Below are 27868 nucleotides of genomic sequence, written 5' to 3'. Positions count from 1 at the left end.
AATGGCCTCAGCCGCTGTTCTGGCCATGTCCACTGACGCATTTGGCTTCACCTACCGGAGCTTGGTCACAGAAGTGGGCGGAGTGAATCGCGTTAGTGGCCAGAATGGTGGCTGAGACCATTCCATAGGCTCCCTGGAGTTATTCCCGAGTGTAGCTCGGGGCAGGGGCGGACTGACCACTCATGGGGCCCCCGGGCAATAGGGGATCATAGGGCCCCTGTGTCCTTGCCCAAACTCAAAAAAGCCTATGAAAAAGGTACCAGGGGCATCTTATGGGGCCCCTTACTGACCCTGGGCCCTTGGGCAGTGCCCGAGTTTCCAAATGGTCAGTCCGCCCCTGGCTCGGGGTAAAATTTCAGTACCAAAAGCGGTAACCCCGAGCTACACTCGGGAATACCCTGCAGTGCTGCTCCGGGATCTGTTCTTCTCTTACCTTGTCCTGCGCTCCTGCGATGTCCCTCCTGCAGTGTCACCTGTAATGTCCTCCGGCGGATGCCGGCATCCGTCTTCCGTTCCCTGCGACATCGGGACATACGGGGGATGGAACTGGAGGAAAATTTGAAAATGACAAAAAGTGACATTCACTCAATACTCTAAAATCACATAGTATAACATTCCTGTATCAAACCATTTCACATACATTTTGTCCCGAGTGCTTTGTCCGGCGCCCTGCCTTCATTTTTACTGTTCTTTCTGCCTGGAAACTGAGAAACGTCCATGGCGTCCAAAAAGCGTCCCTTTAGGTCAAAAGCGGTTTTAGACCGGCTAGAGAACAGCGATAGTAAATCAGAACCACTTGCAGAATTGAGTGATAATGATTTGTGGGGGAAATTCCTCATCAGACACTGAAAACGATTCTGCGACTGAGCTCAGCGATGTGCGAACTTGGCGCTATATTTCCCATTTCAGTGTTTTTGGTTTGATTATATTATTGAATTAAATTTATTATTAGAATTTTTTTTATGATGGTTTATTATATTATAATTTATGAATTCGTGTTTCAAATTTTATCATACCGGGATGTTTACTAGACTCTTGTTCGGACAGATTTCAGGGAGTTATTCCTAAAAATTACAGGCCTGCCAGGGTTGGTGTTTGGGTCAAGGTCAAAGGTCAGAATTAAAATTTTTTTTTATCAGTGTCCGTTAGTGTTAATGTCGGTGTGTTTTTTAGGTTTAAAAAAAAAAAAAAAAAAAAGAGAAAAACAAAATGCGCACTATTGTTTCTGGGCTGTACTACGGGTACAAACAACAAATAACATACACATATATGGTATCGCTGCGATCGTCAAGAGCTGGAGAATTTATTTTGGGTTGTTTTTTGGTGGTAGGTTATGATTAGTAACAAGAAACATACAGCTAAATGAGAAAAAAAATATTTTTCTTTTACTATTTTGGGCCAGATTTCCTTTGATAATAAAAAAAAAATTAGGAGCTATCCATTACCATTTACCACCAAATGAAAACCCAATTTGTCCTGAAAAAATCAAGGTACAATCCACCTGGATGTACAAAGCAGTTGTGATATTTACGGTTTTACTATCGCATGTCAACGTTGCAGAATTGTGCTTAGGCATTTAGATTTGTTTTACCCTTAGGCGTGAAGGGGTTAAAGGTACTTGTATAGTATTGTCACATTATACAGCACTGTATATTATATTATTTTTACGTTCACATCAGTCCCTAACCCTCAAGGGGAGTACAATCTAAGGTCCCTTACTCACATTCATACATACACATACTAGGGCCAATTAACCTACCAGCATGTCTTTGGAGTGTGGGAGGAAACCGGAGTACCCGGAGGGAACACAGGCATTCACAGGGAATGTTGGAAATGCTTTTGTAAGCTGCAAGAGGGTAATAGTATGTTATCCTACTAGTGTGGTGGCACTTGTTTGGAATGGTGCACTAATCACAGTTTGAGTGGTTTTTGTGAATTTCACCTGGCTAGAGTGATGACATCTATAAATATTGTGTATTATCACTAGTCCAGGTGCTGTGAATTATACACTTCACGAGTGGGGGTGTATAGGTGGACTTACTCCATTCACTTTATTTATTCATATTTGATAGTCACGTAGAATTTTTGTATTTTTATTTAATTTATGTTTATATAAATATATATATTTTTTTTTTTTCACGAGTGTTTGCATGGTATCACAGAATATTATTTGAGAGGTAATGCACTATATTTAGTTTATATTTTTTTGAGGTATCTTGGATTTGGAATAACAAATTATTATTATTATTATACAGTATTTATAAAGCGCCAATAGTTCGCTCAGCGCTGTACATTACAAAGGGGGACAGAACATGTGACAGAACAATACCAATACAATGCAAAACATGAGGGGATCGAGGGCCCTGCTCTTTGGAGCTTACAATCTAGGAGGGAGGGGATGGTGGCACAGGAGGGGATAGCTGTGGGGGATGGAGTGGTAGGAAGAGTGGAGGAGGTCGGCAAGTTAGCAGGGGGTGGGGTAGGCTTCCCTGAAGAGATGGGTTTTCAGGGTGCGCCTAAAGGAGAGGAGAGTAGGTGATAATCTGATGGGTTGGGGCAGGGAGTTCCAGAGGATGGGTGACACCCTGGAGAAGTCCTGGAGGCGGGCATGGGAGGAGGAGACCAGGGAACTAGAGAGAAGGAGGTCTTGTGAGGAGCGGAGTGTGCGTGTTGGGTGGTACTTGGATATTAGGTCAGTGATGTAGTTCAGGGCAGTATGGTGGACAGCTTTGTACATCAGTGTTAGGATTTTGAATTTGATCCGTTGCGCAATCGGAAGCCAGTGGAGGGATTGGCAGAGGGGGGTGGCGGAGATGGAGCGGTTGGAAAGGTGAATGAGTCTGGTAGCCGTGTTCAGGATCGACTGAAGCAGGGATAGCCAGCGGCGAGGCAGGCCAGTGAGGAGGGAGTTGCAGTAGTCGAGTCGTGATATGATGAGGGAGTGCATGAGCTGTTTAGTGGTTTCTGGAGTTAGGAACGTGCGGATTTTGGCGATGTTTTGGACATCTTATCACGTTTGGAAGATCGAATAGTGTGGACATTGGGTGGATTACTTTTGGACTTTATTTTGAACTTTATTTGGGACATTTGGTGAATATTTTTGAATGATATTTTGGAATTGTATTTGGAATTTTTTGAAGTAAAGGAAGGGTATTAGGTTTTGGGGTGAAGAGTGAAAGAAAAGGTTTTGATATTTGCACTTTCGAGGGTGAAAGATTTACTTTTCTTGGGAGATATACAGAGATTTTAGTTGAGATATTCACAGGGAGAACATGCAAACTCCAGGCAGGTGGTGCTGTGGTTGGGATTCGAACCAACGACCCGAGTACTGCCAGGCGGAAGTGTTAACCACAATTTTGACCTTTTTCTTTGTTGTGTAAAAGTCATGATGTGTAATAAGATTGATGTTCTTGTGGTTTCTTTTCTAGATCCACAGAGATCCCTTTCTCAGGAACACTCTCACTAGAATGTCATATGGCAGCTTCTTTCGACTTGCAGAGGTTTTCACAAGCCAGGCGGAGGTTGAGACCAGTGAAGTGGGTACCAGCGTCAGCCCTGAACTGACTAAAATCGCCCTGACGATGGAACTGACGAGGAAAGTAGCAGGAATCAACAGTCATGCCGTTCACCAACTTATGGGCTACAGCCTTCAGTACATGGACATGTTTGTACCGTGGCTGCAGAAACAAGGAGGCTGGGTAGGTATTTCTATATTGTCTGTAGAGAATTGGATGCAGCTCCATATATATATATATATATAAAACCATTCCTGTTCTTGCTTAACCGCTTCTTAGTAGGACGTCATGTGGTATCTGGGTGGTTATACCGGGATGATGCCTGCAGCTACTGACATCATCCCGGTATCGCTTTTATTTATCTTTTTTCTCTCCAGGTAATTCTCTTTTATGTAAAAGCCATCCTATCAGCTAATTAGCCGCTGGATGGCTTTTACAGGCAGCGTGTATAGATCTGATCCGAGACCGGAATGTCCCCAATCATCTCTAACAGTATTAGAAACCCAGAAGCAACAAGTGTTTTGTCACTTCTGGTTTTGGCCTCCTGATTACCCCCCTTTGTGAACAGGCCATTTTTTGCTATATGGCGTTACTTTAACTGCCAATTGCGTGGTTGTGCAATGCTGCACATAAATTACATTTATATCATTTTTTCCCACAAATAGAGCTTTCTTTTGACGGTATTTGATCACTTCTGGGTTTTTATTTTTTTGCGATATTTAAAAAAAACAAACAATATTTTGTACTTTCTACTGTAAAAAATATCTAATAAAAAAAAAATCTAATTTCTTCATAAATTTAGGCCAAAATGTATTCTGTTACATATTTTTGTAAAAAAAAAAATCCCAATAAGAATTTATTGATTGGTTTGCACATAAGTTATAGCGTCTACGAACTATGGTATATATACTGGAATATATATAGATTGTAAGCTCCCAGGATCAGGGCCCTCCTATCCCTCTTGTATTGAACTGTATTGTTGCTGTATTGTCTCCCGTTATATTGTAAAGCGCTGAGCAAACTGTTGGCGCTATATAAATTTTGTATAATAATAATTAAATCTATATATATATATCAGTCAGGTCCATAACTATTGGGACATGGACACAATTCTAACATTTTTGCCTCAATACACCACCACAATGGATTTGAAATGAAACAAACAAGATGTGCTTTAACTGCAGACTGTCAGCTTTAATTTGAGGGTATTTACATCCAAATCAGGTGAACTGTGTAGGAAGTACAACAGTTTGCATATGTGCCTCCCACTTATTAAGGAACCAAAAGTAATGGGACAGAATAATAATCATAAATCAAACTTTCACTTTTTAATACTTGGTTGCAAATCCTTTGCAGTCAATTACAGCCTGAAGTCTGGAACGCATAGACATCACCAGACGCTGGGTTTCATCCCTGGTGATGCTCTGCCAGACCTCTACTGCCACTGTCTTCAGTTCCTGCTTGTTCTTGGGACATTTTCCCTTCAGTTTTGTCTTCAGCAAGTGAAATGCTCAATCGGATTCAGGTCAGGTGATTGACTTGGCCATTGCATAATATTCCACTTCTTTCCCTTAAAAAACTCTTTGGTTGCTTTTGCAGTCTGCTTTGGGTCATTGTCCATCTGCACTGTGAAGCGTCCAATGAGTTGTGAAGCATTTGGCTGAATATGAGCAGATAATATTCCCGAAACACTTCAGAATTCATCCGGCTGCTTTTGTCAGCAGTCACATCATCAATAAATACAAGAGAACCAGTTCCATTGGCAGCCATACATGCGCACGCCATGACACTACCACCACCATGCTTCACTGATGAGGTGGTATGCTTAGGATCATGAGCAGTTCCTTTCCTTCTCCATACTCTTCTCTTCCCATCACTCTGGTACAAGTTGATCTTGGTCTCATCTGTCCATAGGATGTTGTTCCAGAACTGTGAAGGCTTTTTTACATGTCGTTTGGCAAACTCTAATCTGGCCTTCCTGTTTTTGAGGCTCACCAATGGTTTACATCTTGTGGTGAACCCTCTGTATTCACTCTGGTGAAGTCTTCTCTTGATTGTTGACTTTGACACACATACACCTACCTCCTGGAGAGTGTTCTTGATCTGGCCAACTGTTGTGAAGGGTGTTTTCTTCACCAGGGAAAGAATTCTTCGGTCATCCACCACAGTTGTTTTCCGTGGTCTTCCGGGTCTTTTGGTGTTGCTGAGCTCACTGGTGCGTTCCTTCTTTTTAAGAATGTTCCAAACAGTTGTTTTGGCCACGCCTAATGTTTTTGCTATCTCTCTGATGGGTTTGTTTTGTTTTTTCAGCCTAATGATGGCTTGCTTCACTGATGGTGACAGCTCTTTGGATCTCATCTTGAGAGTTGACAGCAACAGATTCCAAATGCAAATAGCACACTTGAAATGAACTCTGGACCTTTTATCTGCTCATTGTAATTGGGATAATGAGGGAATAACACACACCTGGCCATGGAACGGCTGAGAAGCCAATTGTCCCATTACTTTTGGTCCCTTAACAAGTGGGAGGCACATGTTGTAATTCCTACACCGTTCACCTGATTTGGATGTAATTACCCTCAAATTAAAGCTGACAGTCTGCAGTTAAAGCACATCTTGTTCATTTCATTTCAAATCCATTGTGGTGGTGTATAGAGCCAAAAATGTTAGAATTGTGTCGATGTCCCAATATTTATGGACCTGACTGTATATGTGTATATATATAGGTGTATATATATATATGTGTGTGTGTGTATATATGTATATATATATATATATATATATATATATATATATATATATATATTTATTTATTTCAGGTACTTGTATAACGCTGTCAATTTACACAGCACTTTACATATATATTGTACATTCACATCAGTCCCTAACCCTCAAGGGGTGTACTGGGGACAGGTAAGTGTCTGTCTATTAAAAGTCAGCAGCTACAATTTTTGTAGCTGCTGACTTTTTTTTTTTTTTTTCCAGCTGGATTTCCGCTTTAATGCTGATCTCCTACTGACTCCATCTTGTGGTCAAAATTCATAACTACATTCAAATTTAATTAAAGCAGAACTATACTGGCCATTGGCTCCCACTGCTGTTGGACACAGTCGGTGAGGAGGAAGCCGGGGTGGGGGGGGGGGGGGCCGGCTCTGTATATCTTCTAAACATACAGGTGGGCTTGGGAGCAATGGCACATGAGTTTGCTCTGAGGGCACTCAGCAGGTGGGAGTGAGGAGTCCCAGCGGGAGGGGGGGACCACAGAAGAAGAGGATTGGGGCTGCTGTGTGCAATACCATACCACAAAGCAGGTAAGAATAACAAGTTTATTATTTTAATTTTTAAAAAAACACGAAGATTTTCAACTACTTTAAATCTCATTCAGATTTAATTAAAATACCAGCAGAGTCTCTAAATGCCGGCACAGAGTTTATATTTAAGGAGCAGCATCCATAACAAACCCTTACAATGTGCCCATAATTCATTACTGAAATTAAAATTTCACATTCTTCAGAAATATCCAAAATTAAAAAGAAAAAAATAGATAAATACAAAATCTTTTTGAAATACTCATTTCAAGTCTCAATATTTTAATTTGGAGATTTAAGTTTTCAAAAAGGCTGAAGAACCTCTTTAACCACTTCCCGTCCGGCCGTTGTATATAAACGGCCGGATGGGGGCAGGTGGCTGTTTATAAACGGCCTCCCCACACCCTGCTGTTGCGCGTTCTTTGGGACAAATTGGAACACCAATCGTCGGACGGGACCTCTGTGCCAGGTCCCGATCATGTGATCGCTGATTGGCCAATCAGTGATCACGTGCAGAGTAGTAAGCAAGATGTCACTTGTGACATTATTGCTTACTACATGTGACATCTGTGAATGATCACAGAGGTCACATGGTACAGGGCTATTCACAACAGCCTTGTACCATGTGACAAGCTGTGACCAATCACAGCTCATACAGTAGTTCTCAATGGCTGCAAGAATGCAGCCAGAGAGAAGGAGAAATGATTGCTTTTACAGCCTTTATGGGTGTAAAAGCAATCAGCGTAAAATAAAAACAAAAAAAAAATCTTCACCCCCTCACAAGTAGTACAGTGTCACCATGGTGACACTGTACTGCTAGGGTGACAGTATGTAAAAAACAAAACCAAAAAAAACAAATAATAATATAAAAAAAAGTAAAAAAAAATTTTAAACAATTATAATTTTTGGTTAGAAACTAATTTGGATTATTTTTTTTTTTTTTTTTTACTAAAAAGATAACTGAATACATTTTGGCCAAGATTTATGATCAAAGACTCTTTATTTGCAAAATTTTTTAAGAAAAACACTTTTTTTTCAAAATTTTTGGACTTTTTCATTTACATAGCAAAAAAAATAAAAATCCCAGTGGTGAATAAATACCATCAAAATAAAGCTTTATCTGTCTCAAAAAATGCTAAAAAATTTAATATGGGTACAGTGTTGCATGAACGCGCAATTGTCATTCAAAGTGTGATAGCGCTGAAAGCTGAAAATTGGCCTGGGCAGGAAGGGGGTGAAAGTGTCCGGACTGGAAGGGGGGGAAAGTGTCCGGACTGGAAGGGGGGAAAGTGTCCGGACTGGAAGGGGGGGAAAGTGTCCGGACTGGAAGGGGGGGAAAGTGTCCGGACTGGAAGGGGGGGAAAGTGTCCGGACTGGCAGGGGGGGAAAGTGTCCGGACTGGCAGGGGGGGAAAGTGTCCGGACTGGCAGGGGGGGAAAGTGTCCGGACTGGCAGGGGGGGAAAGTGTCCGGACTGGCAGGGGGGGAAAGTGTCCGGACTGGCAGGGGGGGAAAGTGTCCGGACTGGCAGGGGGGGAAAGTGTCCGGACTGGCAGGGGGGGAAAGTGTCCGGACTGGAAGGGGAGGGGGGGGGGGTGTCCGGACTGGAAGTGGTTAAGTTGATCCGTTAGCCCTGCAGAGCCATGATATCTCTGGGAATTCCATGTATGAAGAATCCTATAATTCATCGTGATTTTTATGCCTGTGGTTGACACAAGCAGATATTAAATGTTTTCTTTCTCCTCTCTTCCAGGAAAATATTGTGTCCCATGCAGATATTTCTGACTTGCAGATCGATTAGTGAACACAGTGAATACCTACCTCAGTTGCAGACCCTAATCGGACAAGAAAGAAATCCCATTCGTCTTGTTTGGACTTCTTTGGACTGTCCTGAAGAAAAGACTTGCACTGATTTACTACATTTTGGCAAGCTGCTGACGATACAAGTACTTCCTTTAGTCCAGGTTCATACTATGCGGTGCGGGACACTGCGTGTAATTCTCACAGAAATCGCACCGCATTCCTCTATGAATCACATGCAAATGTCTGTGTGGTGCGATTTGAGCCATATGTTTTGTATGGCTCAAATCGCATTCACACCAAAAAGGTGCAGGGCCCTTTTTTAAATCTGCACCTGAATCGCATCGCATGAGTCCTCTCACCCATGTGATGCGATTTCTATCAATCATTTCGGGGTGTCATTAATTTACCATTGACACCCGCACCGGATTGCAATGCGGTGCGGGAAACACACAGAAAACGCAGCGTTTCCCGCACCTTCATTGGTGTGAACCCGGGCTTAAGGTGGTTTAAGGGAATCTAGAATTTTATGACTTGTGAATGAAACCTATATCTGAAATCTCAGGAAGCAAATCTGCCAAACTATGAAACTTTTAAGGATTTTATAACAAAGACTTTTATGAAATGTTGGCATCTGCTGGCATATGCCATTTATTTTTTAACCGTAATCCGTATCCTCCAAGTGAGGCGGGTGGAATGATGATTTTTTTATACCACTATGGACTTGGCTTTGCGGGTTTTAAAATTTTACATTCATACCTCTTTAAAGGTTTGGGTTCTCCAGAACTGATGTTTTTTTTTTGGGTTCTCCAGAACTGATGATTTTTTTTTTGGGCTCTCCAGAAGTGATGTTTTTTTTTTTGGGGTTATCCAGAACTGATGTTTTTTTTTGGGTTCTGATTGAACTGGTGAGTTCAGTCACCTATAACTTTCTTCTATCTTGAGGGGATGTTAGGTGTGTGAGGTGTCTGCTCTGAATTTCCTGGCTCTATCCATTTTAAGTAGTTCCTACTCTTCCTTTTGGATGTTTTCATTTATTTTAGGGCACTTTCACACTTGCAGTGGAGTATGGTGCCCTTTGAAGAGCAATCCGCACTCGGAATGCTTTTCAGAGGCCATTTGACAGGCGTTATGAAGGCGTTCTATCACCTCCTTACTGCCTGATTTAACCCTGTCATGTTATACAACTGCAGCGCAATCGTGTGCGTTGCACGTGGTTGCAACGCGATTCCATTGAACTCAATGGGCGAGTTTAAGTGGTGCCACCCATCAAATTCTGCACCTTACAATAAAAATACCCTACACAACAAACACTTTACTCCTGCGCTAGGAAAGGACTCAGTAGACCCAATAGGAATGTTCTGGAATTTTCTGGAATATGCACTACTTGCTGCCCTCAACAGACCGGGGTGGTCCGAATACACTGGATACAAATGGAGAAACAGAAAAAGGGCGCACCAACCTAGTGCATTATCGTTTAAAATAATTTATTAAAGAAACAAAAATAGGTATCATACTCACAATGGACATAATAACACAGGCATGTCAAACTGAACAAGGTGTATGATCCAAACAACATCTGAGTCCATACGATGGAACCCTGGATGACCAACTGGCTAATCCAGGGTTCCATCATATGGACTCAGATGTTGTTTGGATCATACACCTTGTTCAGTTTGACATGCCTGTGTTATTATGTCCATTGTGAGTATGATACCTATTTTTGTTTCTTTAATAAATTATTCTAAACGATAATGCACTAGGTTGGTGCACCCTTTTTTCTGTTTCTCCATTTGTATCCAATAAAAATACCCTGGCTGTCGAAGCAAAGCATTGCAGCCATGGCATGTATACAACCCTGTTTGACAATATCGTGACAGTTTGGGAAGGCGATAAAACCGCAGCTCAGCCACCCATGTTTACAACCCAACAGCCGCCTGTCTAAAAGAGCCCTATCAGTGTAAACAGTAGCCCTCTTCCAGCTGTGATCGGAAGTGTAGACTTCTTAAAGTGGAGTTCCAGTCTTTTTTTTTTTTAATTTCCAATGCCCCTCCAATGTACAGTGCGAAATGGAAATTTATTTTTTTTTTTTGTTTCTAAATACCTTTTTTATAATTCTTCGGGTGGCACTTCCTGTCCCGGCCACCTAGGCGATGACGTCATTAGGCGATGACGTCATTAGGCGATTCCCATGGATTCCTGGGATATCTGCGTCATCTATCCCAGGAGTCTTCGGGAAGCCTAATAATGTAATGCGATTGACAGGTTGCCATAGCAACAGGGTGGGTACTTCTGCTGCCGCCGCCGCCATTGCTACGACAACCTGTACTACTGCGCAGGCTCAAATCAGGAGGTGCATGCTGGGTAGCCAGCTGCACCAGATCCCAGGAGAAGACACAAGTGGGCTTCAGATGCCCACATCCTAAATGGCCACCTACCTGCGTCTGAGATCGGGTATATTTTTAAAGATTTAAAGCTAACCAGCATGAATACTGTTCTAAATGTACGAGTTATAACAATCACAGGGGAATTAAAAAAAAAAAAAAAAAAATTGATTATGGGGACTGGAGCTCCGCTTTAACTTGGACAGAACCAGAACCACATGCAAGATGTCACCACTACAGATACTCACCAGCATCCGCCTGTGAATCAATTATTGTGTTTGTTTTGAGTGATTTGAACCTCTGTCCAAACGATGCACAAACCCAACAAAGAGGTGTAGGAAACACTGTACAGATGATATTTTGCACTCCAGTCGTTGTTTTTTTTTTTCTGTTTACTTTATTTGTGTTTTAAATGTATTCCCACCACATGCACACAATAGAATGGTGGTTCAGGTCCACTAAAATAAGTTACAGCCAGGGGCGGGCTGACAACTCATGGGGCCCCCGGGCAATAGGGGATCATGGGGCCCCTGTGCCCTCGCCCACACCTGAAAAAGCCAATGAAAGGTACCAGGGGCATCTCATGGGGCCCCCTACTGACCCCGGGCCCTTGGGCACTGCCCGAGTGCTCGAATGGTCAGTCCGCCCCTGGTTACAGCATTGTAACCAAAAAACAAATTCATGTCAAAAGTAACTGTGATATATTACCTTCGATGTAACCCGTACATGCAGGGTGCCCTAGCTTACTTCCTTCTGAAAGTGCTGGTTGCCTGGCTGTCTCAGATTCTTTCTGAATCACAAACAGAATGTATTGAACCCAGTGGATCAGCATGACAGCCAGGCTACTTGTATTTTCAGGGGGAGAATATAACTGTGGCAGCCTGGGTATGTATTCGGTGCAGTTTCCCTTTTTATAAATACACTCACCGGCCACTTTTTATTAGGGCCACCTTGCTAGTACCGGGTTGGACCCCCTTTTGTCTTCAGAACTGCCTCCATTCTTCGAGGCATAGATTCAAGAAGGTGATGAAACAGATTTTGGTGCATATTGACATCAGTTATTGTTGCCTTTCTGTCATCTCGAACCAGTCTGCCCATTCTCCTCTGACATCAACAAGGCATTTTTGTCCACACAACTGTCACTCACTGGACCATGATCTGTAAACCCTATAGATGATTGCGCTTGCTAATCCCAGGAGATCAGCAGTGTTTGAAATACTCAGACTAGCCTGTTTGGCAGCAACAACCATGCCACGTTCAAAGTCACTTAAATCCCCTTTCTTCCCCATTTTGATTCTTGGTTTTAACTTCAGCAAGTTGTCTTCACCACATCTAGATGCCTAAATGCATTGAGTTGCTGCCATGTGCTTGGCTGATTAGCAGTTTGTGTTACCAAGAACCTAATAAAGTGGCCGGAGAGTGTATATTGTACATTTTAAACATAAGGCCAGTGAAGTGTTTACATTTAGCAAGGAAAACTGTGCCATCTGCATACTACACAAGGCTACATTGTTATGTAAAATTCTGATTTTGCATGTTTACTCCAAATCAAACAGAACTACATTATTCATGCCTCTGTTTGACTCTTTGTGCAGTCCACAGAAAGCATTGCATGCAAAGAGTTGAGACCTGGAGGCAGGGGCGAACTGACAACTCATGGGGCCCCCGGGCAATAGGGGATCATGGGGCCCGTGTCCTTGCCCAAACTACAAAAAAACCTATGAAAAAGGTACCAGGGGTATCTCATGGGGCCCCCTACTGACCCCGGGCCCTCAGGCAGTGCCCTAGTTTCCAAATGGTCAGTCCGCGCCCTGCCTGGAGGGATGTTGCACAGAATGCATGGCAAGAGGCTGTAGTTCAGAGACATTGGAAAGCTCTGTTTAATGTGCCTTTAAAAGGCAATGAGAAATATTAGTAGAACTCAGTTTAAGGAAAAACTTTGTAAAACTTTTACATTTGCACTTCTTAAACTTCATTAAATGATTTTTGCCTATTGCCTAGAATTGTCCTTTCAAAGAAACTTGTTGCAATTAGCTGTTTTTCTAAGTGAAAGAGGAAAAGTCCTCGAAGACCCCTTTCACATGGGCATTCCGCATGTCCGATTTTCATCTGTCCGTTTATGGACTAGCGGATGTAAACAGATGATTATCTGTTTACATACGTTAATGTCCTTTAACATCCATTTTTTTGGAATGGAAGAAAACCCTATTTTCTTCCATTAATAAAAATGGACTGGGCGGAAAACTGACTTGAACTGATGAAAAACTGACTTGAACTGATGAAAAACTGAATTGAACTGATGAAGAACGGATGAAAAACTGACTTGTAGTCAAGCTATGGACATTCAAGTATTTACGTATTCTTAATAAGCAGTATCTATGGTTTAACATGAGCCTTTACTGACCTCTGTAGCTGCAGTCGCTGTGGAGCAATTCATCCTGTTTCCACATTAGAAGCACAAACGTCCTTCAAAGGAGAAGTTTGGCATTACCAAAAAAAATTAACATTCTAGTCACTTAGGTGGTTGCAGCATCGGTCCAATGCTGTATCTGTCCTCTGCCGCCTCTTCACCAAGAAGTGAGCGATAAGACCACTGATCGCTCAGTTCTTGGTTCTTAGTGAGCAGAGAGGCAGTGACTGTCAGTCACCTGTTCTCTGCTCTGTCTCTCCAATGGTTACAGGAGCGTCTGGATCAGGCTCTCGCCAGCTTGCTTAGAGGCTGAACCGGCTGCCGGTCCTGGTATCTGGGTGAATCCCAACATTAAAGTCAGAATCTCTCCAGAGAAGGGGCGTGGACTGACAACTAATGGGGCCCCAGGGCAATAGGGGATCATGGGGCCCCTGTGTCCTTGCCCAAACTCAAAAAAGCCTATGAAAAAGGTACCAGGGGCATCTCATGGGGCCTCCTACTGACCCTGGACCCTGGGGCAGTGCTTGTGACTTCTATCAGTGCCCAGCTGAGCACTGGTTAATCTTTGAGGAGTTTTCATTCTGCTCTGACTGTCCTATGAGGCTGCCTGACCCCTGACCCTCTGGAGAATGCTAAATGACCCTGCGCTGATCACATGCACCGTTCCAAAATAAAAGAAACAATTCCTAGCAGTACACACCAAACTGAGCATGTGCCGAGTGCCTCTTCTGTACTATCAGCAGATGGATTGGGGACAGTAGAAGGGGAGGATCAGAGAAAACCGGATCAAACAGCCTTTTTACACAATGCCGAGGATTAACCCCTTACGGTCCACAGTGAGTATAACAAGCATGCTTTACTGCATATACAGACTGATTGTACTGTTGTGGATATAGCAACCCACAAGTGCCTTGGCTTTATTGCTGCTGCAAGTTTCCTATTTTGATAACATTTCCTTGTTTCTCATCTGATTCGTGGACTCGGGGGAGATTTACTAAAACTGGTGCAAACAGAATCTTTGACAATACAACCTGGAAGCTGATTGGCTACTATGCACAGCTGCCCCAGATTCTGGGTGCTCCATTTTTAGTAAATCTCCTCCATGCGTTTTGTGTTTGAAGTACAGCTGGAAAAAAAAAAAAGGTGGCGAGTTGGAAGTAAAGAGGGAATGTGGATAGAAGACATTCCGCTGGTGGCAGCAGTGCTTGTTTTATTCTCGTTTACTGCATGTAAAGAATATGGAAATAATTGACTGTCTATGGTACATTAGAAAGTGTGACGCCACCTCTGGCAGAAGTAGACTGTGCAGTTACAGTCCTTTTCCCTAGAGCAGTGGTTCTCAACCTTCCTAATGCCGTGACCCTTTAATACAGTTCCTCGTGTTGTGGTGACCCCCAGCCATAAAATTATTTACCCAGTAATTTATAATTCATGAGTGTTGTTTTACCTCCAATACTGCTGCTTTCAACGCAGTAGCTGCTTTCAACGCAGTAGCTGCTTTCAACGCAGTAGCTGCTTTCAACGCAGTAGCTGCTTTCAACGCAGTAGCTGCTTTCTACGCAGTAGCTGCTTTCAACGCAGTAGCTGCTCTTTACACATCGGAAATATGTGTTTTCTGATGGTCTTAGGGGACCCCTGTGAAAGGGTCGTTCAACCCCCAAAAGGGTCGCGACCCACAGGTTGAGAACCACTGGCCTAGAGCTTAGTGAGGGTGGAGAAGTTTCACTTTGTAAAGAATTCCCAAGGAAAGTAATATAAAAATATTTTTGCTTGCACATGATTGGATAATGGAAATCAGCAGAGCTTTAACACACTCACTAAGCTGTGGAGAAAAGGAGTGCAACTGCACTTGCAAAGTGCACAGGCTAATTGCCTTTAGTAAATCAACCCCACAGTATCCAAAGCTTAACCGCTTCCATACCGGGCACTTTTACCCCCTTCCTGCCCAGGCCAATTTTCAGGTTTCAGCGCTCTCACACTTTGAATGACAATTGCGCGGTCATACAACATTGTACCCAAACTAAAATTTTATCATTTTCTTCACACAACTAGAGCTTTCTTTTGGTGGTATTTTTAATCAATTTTTTTTTGCTAAATTAACAAAAAAAGACCAAAAATTAAAAAAAAAACGCGTTTTTCTTTGTTTCTGTTATAAAACTTTGCAAATAAATAATTGTTCTTCATAAATTTAGGCTGAGATGTATTCTGCTACATGTCTTTGGTAAAAATAACACAAATTAGGATGTATTTTTTAGTTTGTAGGAAAGTTTTATAGAGTTCACAAACTATGGGATAGATCTGAAAATTGATCAATCCTGAAGTACTGACAGCCAATCTAATTTCTTGAGGTCCAAGAATGTCAGAACAGTACAGATATCCCCCAAATGACCCCTTTTTACAAAGTAGACAGTCCGACGTACTTCATAAGAGGCATGGCGAGTTTTTTGAAGTTGTATTTTTTCTGTCATAATTTTTCGGAAAATGAACAAAATTTTCACTTTTTTTTTTTTTTTTACATACTGTCACCAGTGCAGTACAGCATCATCATATTACTGGCATGGCGGTGATCAGGGACACTGACTGGTGACAGTATGAAAAAAAATATATATAATTTAAAAACATTTTTTTTTTAATTTTTTATTTATTACATTTTATTCTTTTTTTTAAGTTTTTTTTTTTTTTTTTTTTTTCATATTTCACTATGACCAAAGTAGTACAATGTTACCATAGTAACATTGTACTACTTTGGGGAAGTGATCAGTATTTTTTTTTTTTTTTTTACACAATTTGCTTATAGCAAAGAATTACTTTGCTATAAGCAAGCATTTACCTGAATGACATCGATTCATTCAGGGGTTTTTTTTTTTTGTGCTTAGCTGTGATTTGGCCACGGCTAATCACATGACACAGCATAGGTGTGAACTGGGGGTCACTGCCAACTGTTATATTGCCCATTTACTGGGAGGAGAGGGTCCATGCACACAGGGCTTAAAAAAAAATGCACCTTCTACAGGAGTCTTGCTTTTTTTCTTCTGCCTGTAGAAGCAGCTCAATATTATCCTACAGTTAGGTCCATATATATTTGGAAACAGGCACAATTTTAGATTTTTTCAGGTATTTACCAAAACATATTCAAGCTATAGTTCTATAATGGATGTGGGCTGATGTGCGCACTCTCAGGCTTAATTTGAGGGTATGTACATCCAGATTGGAGGAAGGGTTTAGGAATTACAGCTCTTAAGAGCAGCCATCCCCCCTTTTTTCAAAGGACCAAAAGTAATTGGACAATTGAATCAAAAGCTGTTTCATGGCCAGGTGTGGGCTACTCCTTCGTTATTTCTTCATCAGTTAAGCAGGTAAAAGGTCTGGAGTTGATTCTAAGTGTGGTATTTGCATTTGGAATCTATTGCTGTGAACTTATATCATGTGTTCAAAGGAGCTGTCCATGCAAGTGAAACAGGCCATTGTAAGGCTTCAAAAACTAAACAAATCCATCAGAGAGCAGCAATATTAGAAGTGGCCAAATCAACAGTTTGGTACATTCTGAGGAAAGAAGAACGCACTGGTGAGCTCAGCAACATAAAAAGGCATGGATGTCCATGGAAGACAACAGTGGTGGATGATTGCAGGATCCTCTCTATGGTAAAGAAAACCCCATTCACAACATCCAGACAAGTGAAGGACACTCTCCAGGAGGCGTATCATTGTCAAAGTCTACAGTCAAGAGAAGACTTCACAAGAGCAAATACAGAGGGTTCACCACAAGGTGCAAACCATTCATAAGCCTGAAGAATAGAAAAGCCAGATTAGACTTTGCCAAAAAACATCTAAAAAAGGCCAGACCGGTTCTGGAAAAGCTTTCTTTGGACGGATGAAACTAAGATGAATCTGTACCAGAATGACGGGAAGAAAAAAGTGTGGAGAAGGCTTGGAACAGCTCATGATCCAAAGTACACAACATCTGTAAAACATGGTGGAGGCAGTGTGATGGCATGGGCATGCATGGCATCCAATGGCACTGGGTCATTGGTGTTTATTGATGATGTGACAGAAGCAGCCAGATGAATTCTGCCGTGTTTAGAGAGATACTCAGTCCAGATTCAGCCAAATGCAGCAAAGTTCATTGGACGGCGCTTCACAGTACAGATGGACAATGATCCAAAACACATTGCAAAAGCAACCCAGGAGTGTTTGAAGGAAAAGAAGTGGAATATTCTGCAATGGCCGAGTCAATCACCTGATCTCAACCCAATTGAGCATGCATTTCACTTGCTGCAGGCAAAACTAAAGGCAGAAAGACCCACAAACAAAGAACTGAAGACAGCTGCAGTTAGAGCCTGGCAAAGCATCAGAAAGGAGGAAACCGAGCCTTTGGTAATGTCCATGGGTTCCACACTTCAGGCAAAGCATCAGGAAGGTGGGAACCCAATCTTTGGTAATGTCCATGGGTTCCACACTTCAGGCAAGGCATCAGAAAGGAGGAAACCCAGTCTGTGGTCATGTCCATGGGTTCCAGACTTCAGGCAAGGCATCAGAAAGGAGGAAACCCAATCTTTGGTCATGTCCACGGGTTCCAGACTTCAGACAAGGCATCAGAAAGGAGAAAACCCAATCTTTGGTAATGCCAATGGGTTCCAGACTTCAGGCAAAGCATCAGAAAGGAGGAAACCCAATCTTTGGTAATGCCAATGGGTTCCAGACTTCAGGCAGTCATTGCCAGTAAAGGATTCTCAACAAAATATTAAAAATTAACATTTCATTTATGATTATATTAATTTGTCCAATTTATTTGAGCCCCTGAAAATGGAGGGACTGTGTATAAAAATGATTGCAGTTCCTAAACTTTGTACTTGAGATTTATGTTCAACCCCTTGAAATAAAGCTGAAAGTCTGCACTTCAGATTCATTTGCATTGTTTCATTTTAATTTATTTTGGTGGCATACAGAGCCAAAGGTATGGAAATTGTGCCTGTGTCCAAATATATATGGACGTGTGTGTCCATGCACATTAGGAAGATTAGAGGCGTATTTATGCTCAGTGTCACAGTCTGCATTTTCTGCATCAAAAATGCTTAGACAGTAGATTATATGGATTCCAATGGCATAGTTCACATCATGGCAGTCAGTTCCAGTGCATAAAAAAAAAGTAGAACATGCTGCATTCTTTTCCTGCACAGAAATGTACTGCAAAATGTATGGCCAAAAATGCACCAGAAGGCATCTAAATGCATCAAAAAAATTCCCAGGAACACATCACATTGTTTGTTTTTAAGCTCAAAAAACATTGGATAAAAGATGCTGGTATTAGCGTTCAGAAGCATTGTTGGTGTTTTTTTTAGTGTTTTTACAGTACATGTAGAGGAACAAAATGGAAAAGCTAGAAAAGAAAGCTGTTTTAGTAGCATTGCACATTTGTGTTTTCTGCTAAAAAAATGTAAAAAACATTTTTTCTGCTCCTAGACGCTCAACCTCAAAAAACACTTATAGCCTAAAGTAATGTGGATGGACACATAGGACAACACTAGGTTCTGGGAGCAGAAAAAAATGCTAATAACAGCTTCTAGGAGCCAAAAACTCCAAGAAACATTGGAAGAAAAAAATGAGGGGAAAAAACGCACTGCAATGCATTGTAAGTGCATCCAGAAATGCATCTGGAGTGATTTTTTTTTTTTTTTGGTAGCGTCAAATGGCCCAAAAGGCGGGAGAAAAAATAATTCTTCTGGATCACGTTGTACAAAAAAGCTCCATATGTGCGTTTTTTCAGTGAAGGGAACTGGCGTTTTTTTTGTTTTTTTTTTAACAATGTGCATGGACCCTGAACAGGCTGCCTGACCACCTTGGTACAAATGTGATGCTTTGATTCTTTATCAGCCTTAAGATTTGCAAGAACGAGTGGTTCTGACCTCCAGATTTTCTTACCACTTTCCAATAAGAGCCTTTGCATATTAATGCATAGGTATATGTGCGTTGTGGTGCGTTGCTATGAATGGTACCCCAACACTTACATACAGTAAACACTTTTTCTTGAAAGCTCACTACAACACACAGATGGGAATACATTAGACATAGAAGTGTGTTGTGTTGCTGAAAATAATACAGGTGTGTGTGTGTGGGTTTTCTTTTCATGTACTGAACACGCTAATGCACCTCCATTTTGTAAATGGGCCCTTGGTATAGGACGCAATGCAGAATCCCAAGCTACATACATAATACTGAAATGTAACCAACAATTTGAAAATTACTCCTTTTATGAATAAAATAAACGTGCACAAAGTGGTGTATTTATTAAAAAAGAAAAAAAATGTGAATAGCAGTGTATACAGTGAAGGAAATAAGTATTTGATCCCCTGCTGATGTTGAATGTTTGCCCACTCACAAAGAAATGATCAGTCTAAAAATCAAATGTTCGGTGTATTGTAACACTGAGAGACAGAATAGCAACAAAAAGTTCATTAGAAATGCATGTCGAACAAATGATGCACTGATTTGCATAGTCATGAGGGAAAGAAGTATTTGATCCCCTATCATTCAGCAGGATTTCTGGCTACCAGGTGTCTTTCATACAGGTAACAAGCTGAGATTAGAAGCAGTCTCTTAAAGGGAGTGCTGCTAATCTCATTTTGTTTCCTGTATAAAAGACACCTGTCCACAGGAGCAATCAAACAATCAGATTCCAAACCCTCCACCATGGTAAAGACCAAAGAGCTGTCCAAGGACGTCAGGGACAAGATTGTAGACCTACACAAGGCTGGACTGGGCTACCAAACTATCGCCATGCAGCTTGGTGAGAAGGTGACAATTGGTGCAATCATTCACAAATGGAAGAAACACAAAACAACTGTCAGTCTCCCTAGGTCTGGTGCACCATGCAAGATCTCACCTCATGGAGTGTCAATGATCATGAGAACAGTGAGGAATCATCCCAGAACTACACAAGGATCTTGTCAATGATCTCCAGGCAGCTGGGACTACAGTCACCACTACGCCGACAAGGATTGAAATCCTGCAGTGCCCGCAAGGTCCTTCTGCTCAAGAAAGCACATGTCCAGGCCCGTCTGAAGTTTGCCACTGAACATCTGAATGATGCAGAGGAGGACTGGTGGAAAGTGTTGTGGTCAGATGACACCAAAATCCAGCTCTTTAGCATCAACTTTCCATGTTTGGAGGAGGAGGAATGCTGCCTATGACCCCAAGAACACCATCCCAACTGTCAAACGTGGTGGAAACATTCTGCTTTGGGGGTATTTTTCTGCTAAGGGGACAGGACAGGACCGCATCAAAGGGACGATGGACGTGGCAATGTACCGTCAAATTTTGGGTGAGAACCTTCTTCCCTCAGCCAGGGCATTGAAAATGGGTCGTGGATGGGTGTTCCAGCATGACAATGACCCAAAACACACGGCCAAGGCAACAAAGGAGTGGCTCAAGAAGAAGCACATTAAGGTCCTGGAGTGGCCTAGCCAGTCTCCAGACCGTAATCCAATTGAAAATCTGTGGAGGGAGCTGAAAGTTCGAGTTGCCAAACGTCAGCCACCAAACCTTAAAGACTTGGAGAGGATCTGTCAAGAGGAGTGGCCAGAATCCCTCCTGAAATGTGTGCAAACCTGGGGGCCAACTATAGGAAACATCTGACCTCTGTGATTGCCAACAAGGGATTTGCCACCAAGTCATGTTTTGTGAAGGGGATCAATGTTATTTCCCTCATGAACATGCAACTCAGTGCATCATTTGTTAGACATGCATTTCTTTTGAATTTTTTGTTGCTATTCTGTCTCTCAGTGTTACAATATACCTACCATTCGATTTTTAGACCGATCATTTTTTTGTGAGTGGGCAAACATTCAAAATCAGCAGGGGATCAAATATGACGATAAGAATGGCAAAAATGGTAGGTTCCCAAGTCAGAGGACTTCCACATTTAGGTTTTTTTTTTTTTTTTTGTCCCCTAGTCAGTATAAAGCAGCCTTTCTCAAACTTTTCAACACAGCGGATCCCTTGAAATAACTTTCCAGTCTCGATGAACCTCTGCTAACAATTACTATATCTATATCTCATGGTACATTTGCTCAAGGAACCCCTAGCAAACTGGAGAAATCCTAGGGTTCTATGGAACCCTGGATGAGAAACGCTGGCATAAAGAATCAAGAGGTAGGAGGAATATGTGGTTGCAAACCAAAGGTTCCAATGTACACTAGGCTACCTCCTGATTCTCCTCTCTCCTTCTTTCTCTGCTTGATCTTCAATACAGTGGGGCAAAAAAGTATTTAGTCAGCCACCAATTGTACAAGTTCTCCCACTTAAAAAGATGAGAGAGGCCTGTAATTGGCATCATAGGTAGACCTCAACTATGAGAGACAAAATGAGAAAAAATAATCCAGACAATCACATTGGCTGATTTGGAAAGCATTTATTTGCAAATTATGGTGGAAAATAAGTATTTGGTCAATATCAAAAGTTCATCTCAATACTTTGTTATATATCCTTTGTTGGCAATGACAGAGGTCAAACGTTTCCTGTAAGTCTTCACAAGGTTGGCACACACTGTTGCTGGTATGTTGGCCCATTCCTCCATGCAGATCTCCTCTAGAGCAGTGATGTTTTGGGGCTGTCGCTGGGCAACACAGACTTTCAATTCCCTCCAAAGGTTTTCTATGGGGTTGAGATCTGGAGACTGGCTAGGCCACTCCAGGACCTTGAAATGCTTCTTACGAAGCCACTCCTTCGTTGCCCAGGCGGTATGTTTGGGATCATTGTCATGTTGGAAGACCCAGCCACGTTTCATCTTCAATACCCTTGCTGATGGAAGGAGGTTTGCACTCAAAATCTCTCGATACATGGCCCCATTCATTCTGTCCTGTACATGGATCAGTCGTCCTGGTCCCTTTGCGGTGAAACAGTCCCAAAGCATGATGTTGCCACCCCCATGCTTCACAGTAGGTATGGTGTTCTTTGGATGCAACTCTGCATTCTCTCTCCTCCAAACACGACAAGTTGTGTTTCTACCAAACAGTTCTATTTTGGTTTCATCTGACCATATGACATTCTTCCAATCCTCTTCTGGATCATCCAAATGCTCTCTAGCAAACTTAAGCAGGGGGACACATCTGGCTCTGCAGGATCTGAGTCCCTGGCGGCGTAGTGTGTTACTGATGGTAGCCTTTGTTACGTTGGTCCCAGCTCTCTGCAGGTCATTCACTAGGTCCCCCCGTGTGGTCCTGGGATTTTTGCTCACCGTTCTTGTGATCATTTTGACCCCACGGGGTGAGATCTTGCGTGGAGCCCCAGATCGAGGGAGAATATCAATGGTCTTGTATGTCTTCCATTTTCTAATTATTGCTCCCACAGTTGATTTGTTCACACCAAGCTGCTTGCCTATTGCAGATTCAGTCTTCCCAGCCTGGTGCAGGTCTACAATTTTGTTTCTGGTGTCTTTCGACAGCTCTTTGATCTTCACCATAGTGGAGTTTGGAGTGCGACTGTTTGAGGTTGTGGACAGGTGTCTTTTATACTGATAACAAGTTCAAACAGGTGCCATTGATACAGGTAAGGAGTGCAGGACAGAGGAGCCTCTTAAATAAGAAGGTACAGGTCTGTGAGAGCCAGAAATCTTGCTTGTTTGTAGGTAACCAAATACTTATTTTCCACCATAATTTGCAAATAAATTCTTTCCAAATCAGCCAATGTGATTGTCTGGATTTGTTTTCTCATTTTGTCTCTCATAGTTGAGGTCTACCTATGATGCCAATTGCAGGCCTCTCTCATCTTTTTAAGTGGGAGAACTTGCACAATTGGTGGCTGACTAAATACTTTTTTGCCCCACTGTGCATCTCTTTCCTTAGCTCATTTAATAAGCCCTTCTAGGTAGTACACTCTTTTAGTCTATTTTCCACCACCTTAGCCTCTTCGAAGAAATACTCCTAGCTCTTACAACTGATTCCCATCCCATGGTGGTGCCTCATGATGGAGCACAAAAAAAATTGTGGATCCATTAGACCTCCCTTTCCAAAAGCTTTTGATGGGTATCGTCCCCTCTTTTTTATGTAACCCTCTCAATCCCATAAAACGTGAAAGATGATGCGCTTCTGCCGTGTTTCTCCATAAAACATTGGAAGGTTTCTAAGCTTTGCGATTACTACAACAACAAAAGTGCTCCCCTATCCTCCCGGCGGCCATCTTAGCATCTCATATGGTTAGTGTTTTATCTTTTTTTTTTTTTTAGCTTGCATTCAATAAATGTTGCTTGAAAAAAATGCACTATTTGCTTCCTTCTTTTTTGCTCCTTGTGAGCGTATACCTGTACAGAGCCCATTCCGGAGTGAGGCCTTAGGTGCTGCAAACTACCCAGGGGAAGGGGATCCTTAGCGGTTTGTGACCAGACCAGGCTGATCCGGTTCTGAAGGAGACCTTCAGCAGACATTTTTGAGATTTACATATGCATATATGCGCATAGAGATTGCACATCTGGTGAGTGCGTATTCCTAACAATTTCACGGCACGTCAACAGGATGTTGTAAGGAGCACTTAGCTGAGATCCCCTCAGATGGGTCATCACTTCTAAGCACTTTATATTACATTATTATTATTACATCGAGTTTATATAGCGCCAAAGGGTTTGCTCAGCGCTGTACAATAGGGGGGGGGACGACAATACATGGCACAGTACACCAATAACAAACAACGTATGAGGGGTAAGAGGGCCCTACTCTTTCGAGCTTGCAATCTAGGAGGGAGGGGGTAATGGTACAATAGGAAGTGGCTGAGGGGTGGGAGGAAAGAGGGAGAATGGCCGTTAGGTGAGGGTGGGGTAGGTTTCCCTGAAGAGATGGGTTTTGAGGGAGCGCCTGAATGTGAGGAGGGAAGGCGACAGTCTGATGGATTGGGGCAGTGAGTTCCAGAGGATGGGGGAGGACCTGGAGAAGTCCTGCAGTCGTGCATGGGAGGAGGAGACCAGGGAGCAGGATAGAAGGAGGTCCTGTGAGAAGCGAAGGGTACGGGTAGGGTGGTACTTGGGGATCAGGTTGGTGAGGTAGTCAGGGGCAGTGTTGTGAACGGCTTTGTAGGTCAGGGTTAGAAGTTTAAATTTGATGCGTTGGGCAATCGGGAGCCAGTGGAGGGAGAGGCAGAGGGGGGTGGCAGAGGTGTAGCGGGTGGTGAGGTAGATGAGTCTAGCCGCTTTATATGAACTGTTTTCAGGACTGTGTATGGTTATTAACACTCAGCACATCGATAGTGCTCACTAATATCACCTTGATTTTTGCATTTTGCACTTTTGTCACTTTATATCCACATCTGGGTTTAGTGCAATTTATATGTATCCATACATTTGAACTTTGTTTTTAGGGATTCCAGTGCTGCACCCCTTTGTTTTTCTTGATTATTCTGGAGGTTTTTTTGGTTTGCCTTTTTGGTGCTTTGGCTGCTTGTGATTGTTTTAGCGCTCACTTATTTATTTCCTATTAACTACAAATACCTGTTGTGGATGGGAGGGCTTTGGTGAAATATCAGGGGTCTGAACAGACCCCTGATGTGTAACACTTGAGACTGAGAACATAAAGTGCTCAGCATAAATGAGTACACCCCAACAGATTTGTCAGGAAACCTTTACTTTCCTTTCAGAATCCATATTTTCTATGGGACACTATACTACAAAATACTCCCACAAATGCCGGCCATTGATTGCAGACATGATTTGTTAATTTGCACACACACAGAGTATTTTTCCTAACAAATTCATTTAAGACCATAAATGAATACACCCCAATGAAAGTCTTAAGAGCAAAGCTACATTTTAGACAACAAAATCCTAATTAACATGAATTCAACTGCAGGTGAGTCTAATTATTCATTAAACAGGCGTCCAGCAGACAGTTGATTATAAAAGGGTGTTACAAGGAACACCCCTCCCATTTCATGCTGTCAGCAATGGCACCACATGGAAGAGAAAAGTCACAAGGGCTGAGAAAGAAAATAATTTCTTTACACAAGAAAGGTGAAGGCTACAAGAAAATCAGCAAAGCTTCACTAATCGGTCAGAATACTGTAGAAAAAGTGATACAAAAATTTAACAAAGATGGAACTGTAACCATCTCACAGAGACGTCCAGGCCATCTGCAGAAGTTAACACCTTGACAGAGGCATCTTCTGATAAGAAGGGTTGAAGAAAATTGCCATGTAAGTTCACTGCAGTTAGCTAGAGAAGTAGAAAGCCAAACTGGGGTGATTGTTTCCCGTGACACAATACGGCGTACACTGCAGAGGAATGGAATGCATGGGTGTCATCCACGAAGGAAGCCTCTCCTAAGGCCCATGCACAAAAATGCTCACCTAGAATTTGCCAGGGCCCATGCTGAAAAAGAAGAAAACTACTCTGGAGTGATGAGGCCAAGATAAATGTTTTTGGAATTGATGGCTTCAAAACTGTATGGCATCGCAAAGGTGAGAAGTACAAAGAAAAAGGCATGGTGCCTACTGTGAAACATGGTGGTGGCAGTGTCCTTCTGAGGGGCTGCATGAGTGCTCCTGGTGTCAGGGAGCTGCATTTCATTGATGGTATCATGAATTCACAGATGTACTGCTCTATGTTGAAAGAGAAGATGCTCCCATCACTCGGTGCCTTGGTCGTCGTGCACTTTTCCAACGTGACAATGTTCCAAAACACACATCTAAGGCCACCGTTGCATTTCTGAAGAAGAACAGGGTGACAGTGATTTAATGGCCAAGTATGACTCCTAATCTGAACCCAATCCAACACCTATGGAGAATTCTGAAGAGACAAGTTGAGCATCACATTCCGTCCAGTGTCCAGGCTCTAAACAAGGTTGTTCTTGAAGAACGGAAAAAGATCGATGTTGCAATACGTCGCCAACTTGTTAATTCCATGCCTAGAAGACTTGGTGTCGTCCTTACAAATCATGGAGGTCATATACAATACTAGGTCATTCAGGTAAAGAAGGGGCTGGTAAATATGCCTTCTTTACTGGCCCCTTTTCCTGCTCTTCATGCTGAAAACATTCCCGTGTGCCCACAGCAACTACTGGTGGGAAAGGTGAGGAGGGAAGCTGGAAGTGCTGTGTGGGGGGTGAGCACACAGAGGGGCCCGGGGTGGGGGGTACATTTTTGCGGTTATTATTACACAGGGTTTATATGGCGCCAACAGCTTACGCACCGCTTTGCAACATAAGGGCAGACAGTACAGTTACAATACAAATGAATACAGGAGGTTCAGTAGCGAGGGCCCTGCTTGGGAGGGTCAAGAGATGGGCTGATGGACAAAATACACAGTTGTTAGGTGGGGGCAGGCTCGGCCTCCATGAAGAGATGGGTTTTCAGGGATCGTCTAAAAGTGGACAGAGATGGAGATCTTCGGACACATTGGGGGGAAGGGAGTTTCACAGGATGGGAGCGGCTCTGGAGAAGTCCTGGAGGTGAACATGGGAGGAGGGGACACGGAAACTAGAGAGCGGGAGGAATGAAGAGAGCGATTTGGTTAATATTTTGAGACCAGGTTGGTGATGGAGCTGTTGGCCGAGTTATAGATAGCTTTGTAAGTATCTTGAATTGTATTCGCTGGGTGAGCGGGAGCCAGTGAAGGGGTGTTTATAAGAATGGGCATGCGCAAACAGATGAGGGAACAGAGCCATACACCTTGCAAATCGCATGGCAAGTCGCATCCTATTGGCCACAATTACAGCAGTCACATCGGTTCTGACTTGGTCGGAGCCGCACCAATTTCTAAAGCAGTACATGCACCACTTCCAGGGCCGTGGATAAGGGGGTAACTCTGGTCCTCCTGTACGGGGCCCAGGCCAGCAGGGGCGCCTAGGCAGCTGGGTGAATCGAATGTTGGCAGGGAGGGTGATTGGGATGGGGAATTACCGGAACTGATCACCTGTATGGCTTTCTCTACAGCTGCTGCAGACAGAGACATACAGGGGATGGGTTCCAGTAATTGCCCCCTCGTGCACCCATTGCATTCCCTGCACACCAAATGTTGCCCAGGCCCCTGTGTGCCCTCATCCCTGCAGTGCTGCCGGCCTCCCTCCTCTCCTTCCCACCAGTATCATGTCACATTTCCCAGCCCCTTCCTTCCCTGAATGGACACAATGAGTGATCAGTCCCGATGACTCACTGTGTTCATTCAAATTGCAGTATATTAAACTGTGGGGGGTTCTTTGGGGGGAGGGGCCATATTAAGTTGGTTGTACGGGGCCCAGGCCAGCAGGGGGACCTAGGCAGGTGGGTGAATCGAATGTTGGCAGGGAGGGTGATTGGGATGGGGGGGCAATTACTGGAACTGATCCCCTGTATGGCTTTCTCTACAGCTGCTGCAGAGACATACAGGGGATGGGTTCCAGTAATTGCCCCCTTGTGCACCCATTGCATTTCCTGCACACCAAATGTTGCCCAGGCCCCCGTGCAGCCTCACTCCTGCAGTGCTGCCAGCCTCCCTCCT

At 43.0% G+C, this 27868-nt stretch overlaps 1 protein-coding gene and 1 long non-coding RNA gene across 2 annotated transcripts in view; both read left to right on the top strand.

Annotated features, from left to right (window-relative positions):
- Nucleotides 1-10101, top strand: part of BCL2L12 (BCL2 like 12) — a 40430-nt gene extending 30329 nt beyond the window's left edge. The window contains exons 6-7 of the mRNA XM_089655159.1: nt 3429-3698; nt 8576-10101. Of these exons, the coding sequence (XP_089511285.1) occupies nt 3429-3698; nt 8576-8623 (318 nt within the window). The 3' untranslated portion in view covers nt 8624-10101. The remainder of the gene's footprint in view (nt 1-3428; nt 3699-8575) is intronic.
- A 249-nt stretch (nt 10102-10350) lies between these two features.
- Nucleotides 10351-13001, top strand: LOC149443836 (uncharacterized). The gene is made up of 2 exons (XR_016306599.1): nt 10351-11573; nt 12736-13001. It is a non-coding gene; the product is annotated as an uncharacterized LOC149443836 (long non-coding RNA).
- Nucleotides 13002-27868: the final 14867 nt, after the last annotated feature.

This window comes from Staurois parvus, unplaced genomic scaffold (genome assembly GCF_062004578.1).
Source record: "Staurois parvus isolate SC_StPar_1 unplaced genomic scaffold, SC_StPar_1.0 ptg000827l, whole genome shotgun sequence".
NCBI lineage: Eukaryota > Metazoa > Chordata > Amphibia > Anura > Ranidae > Staurois > Staurois parvus.
Note: the sequence above shows the minus strand (reverse complement) of the source record. Positions and strands in the feature narration are given on the sequence as shown.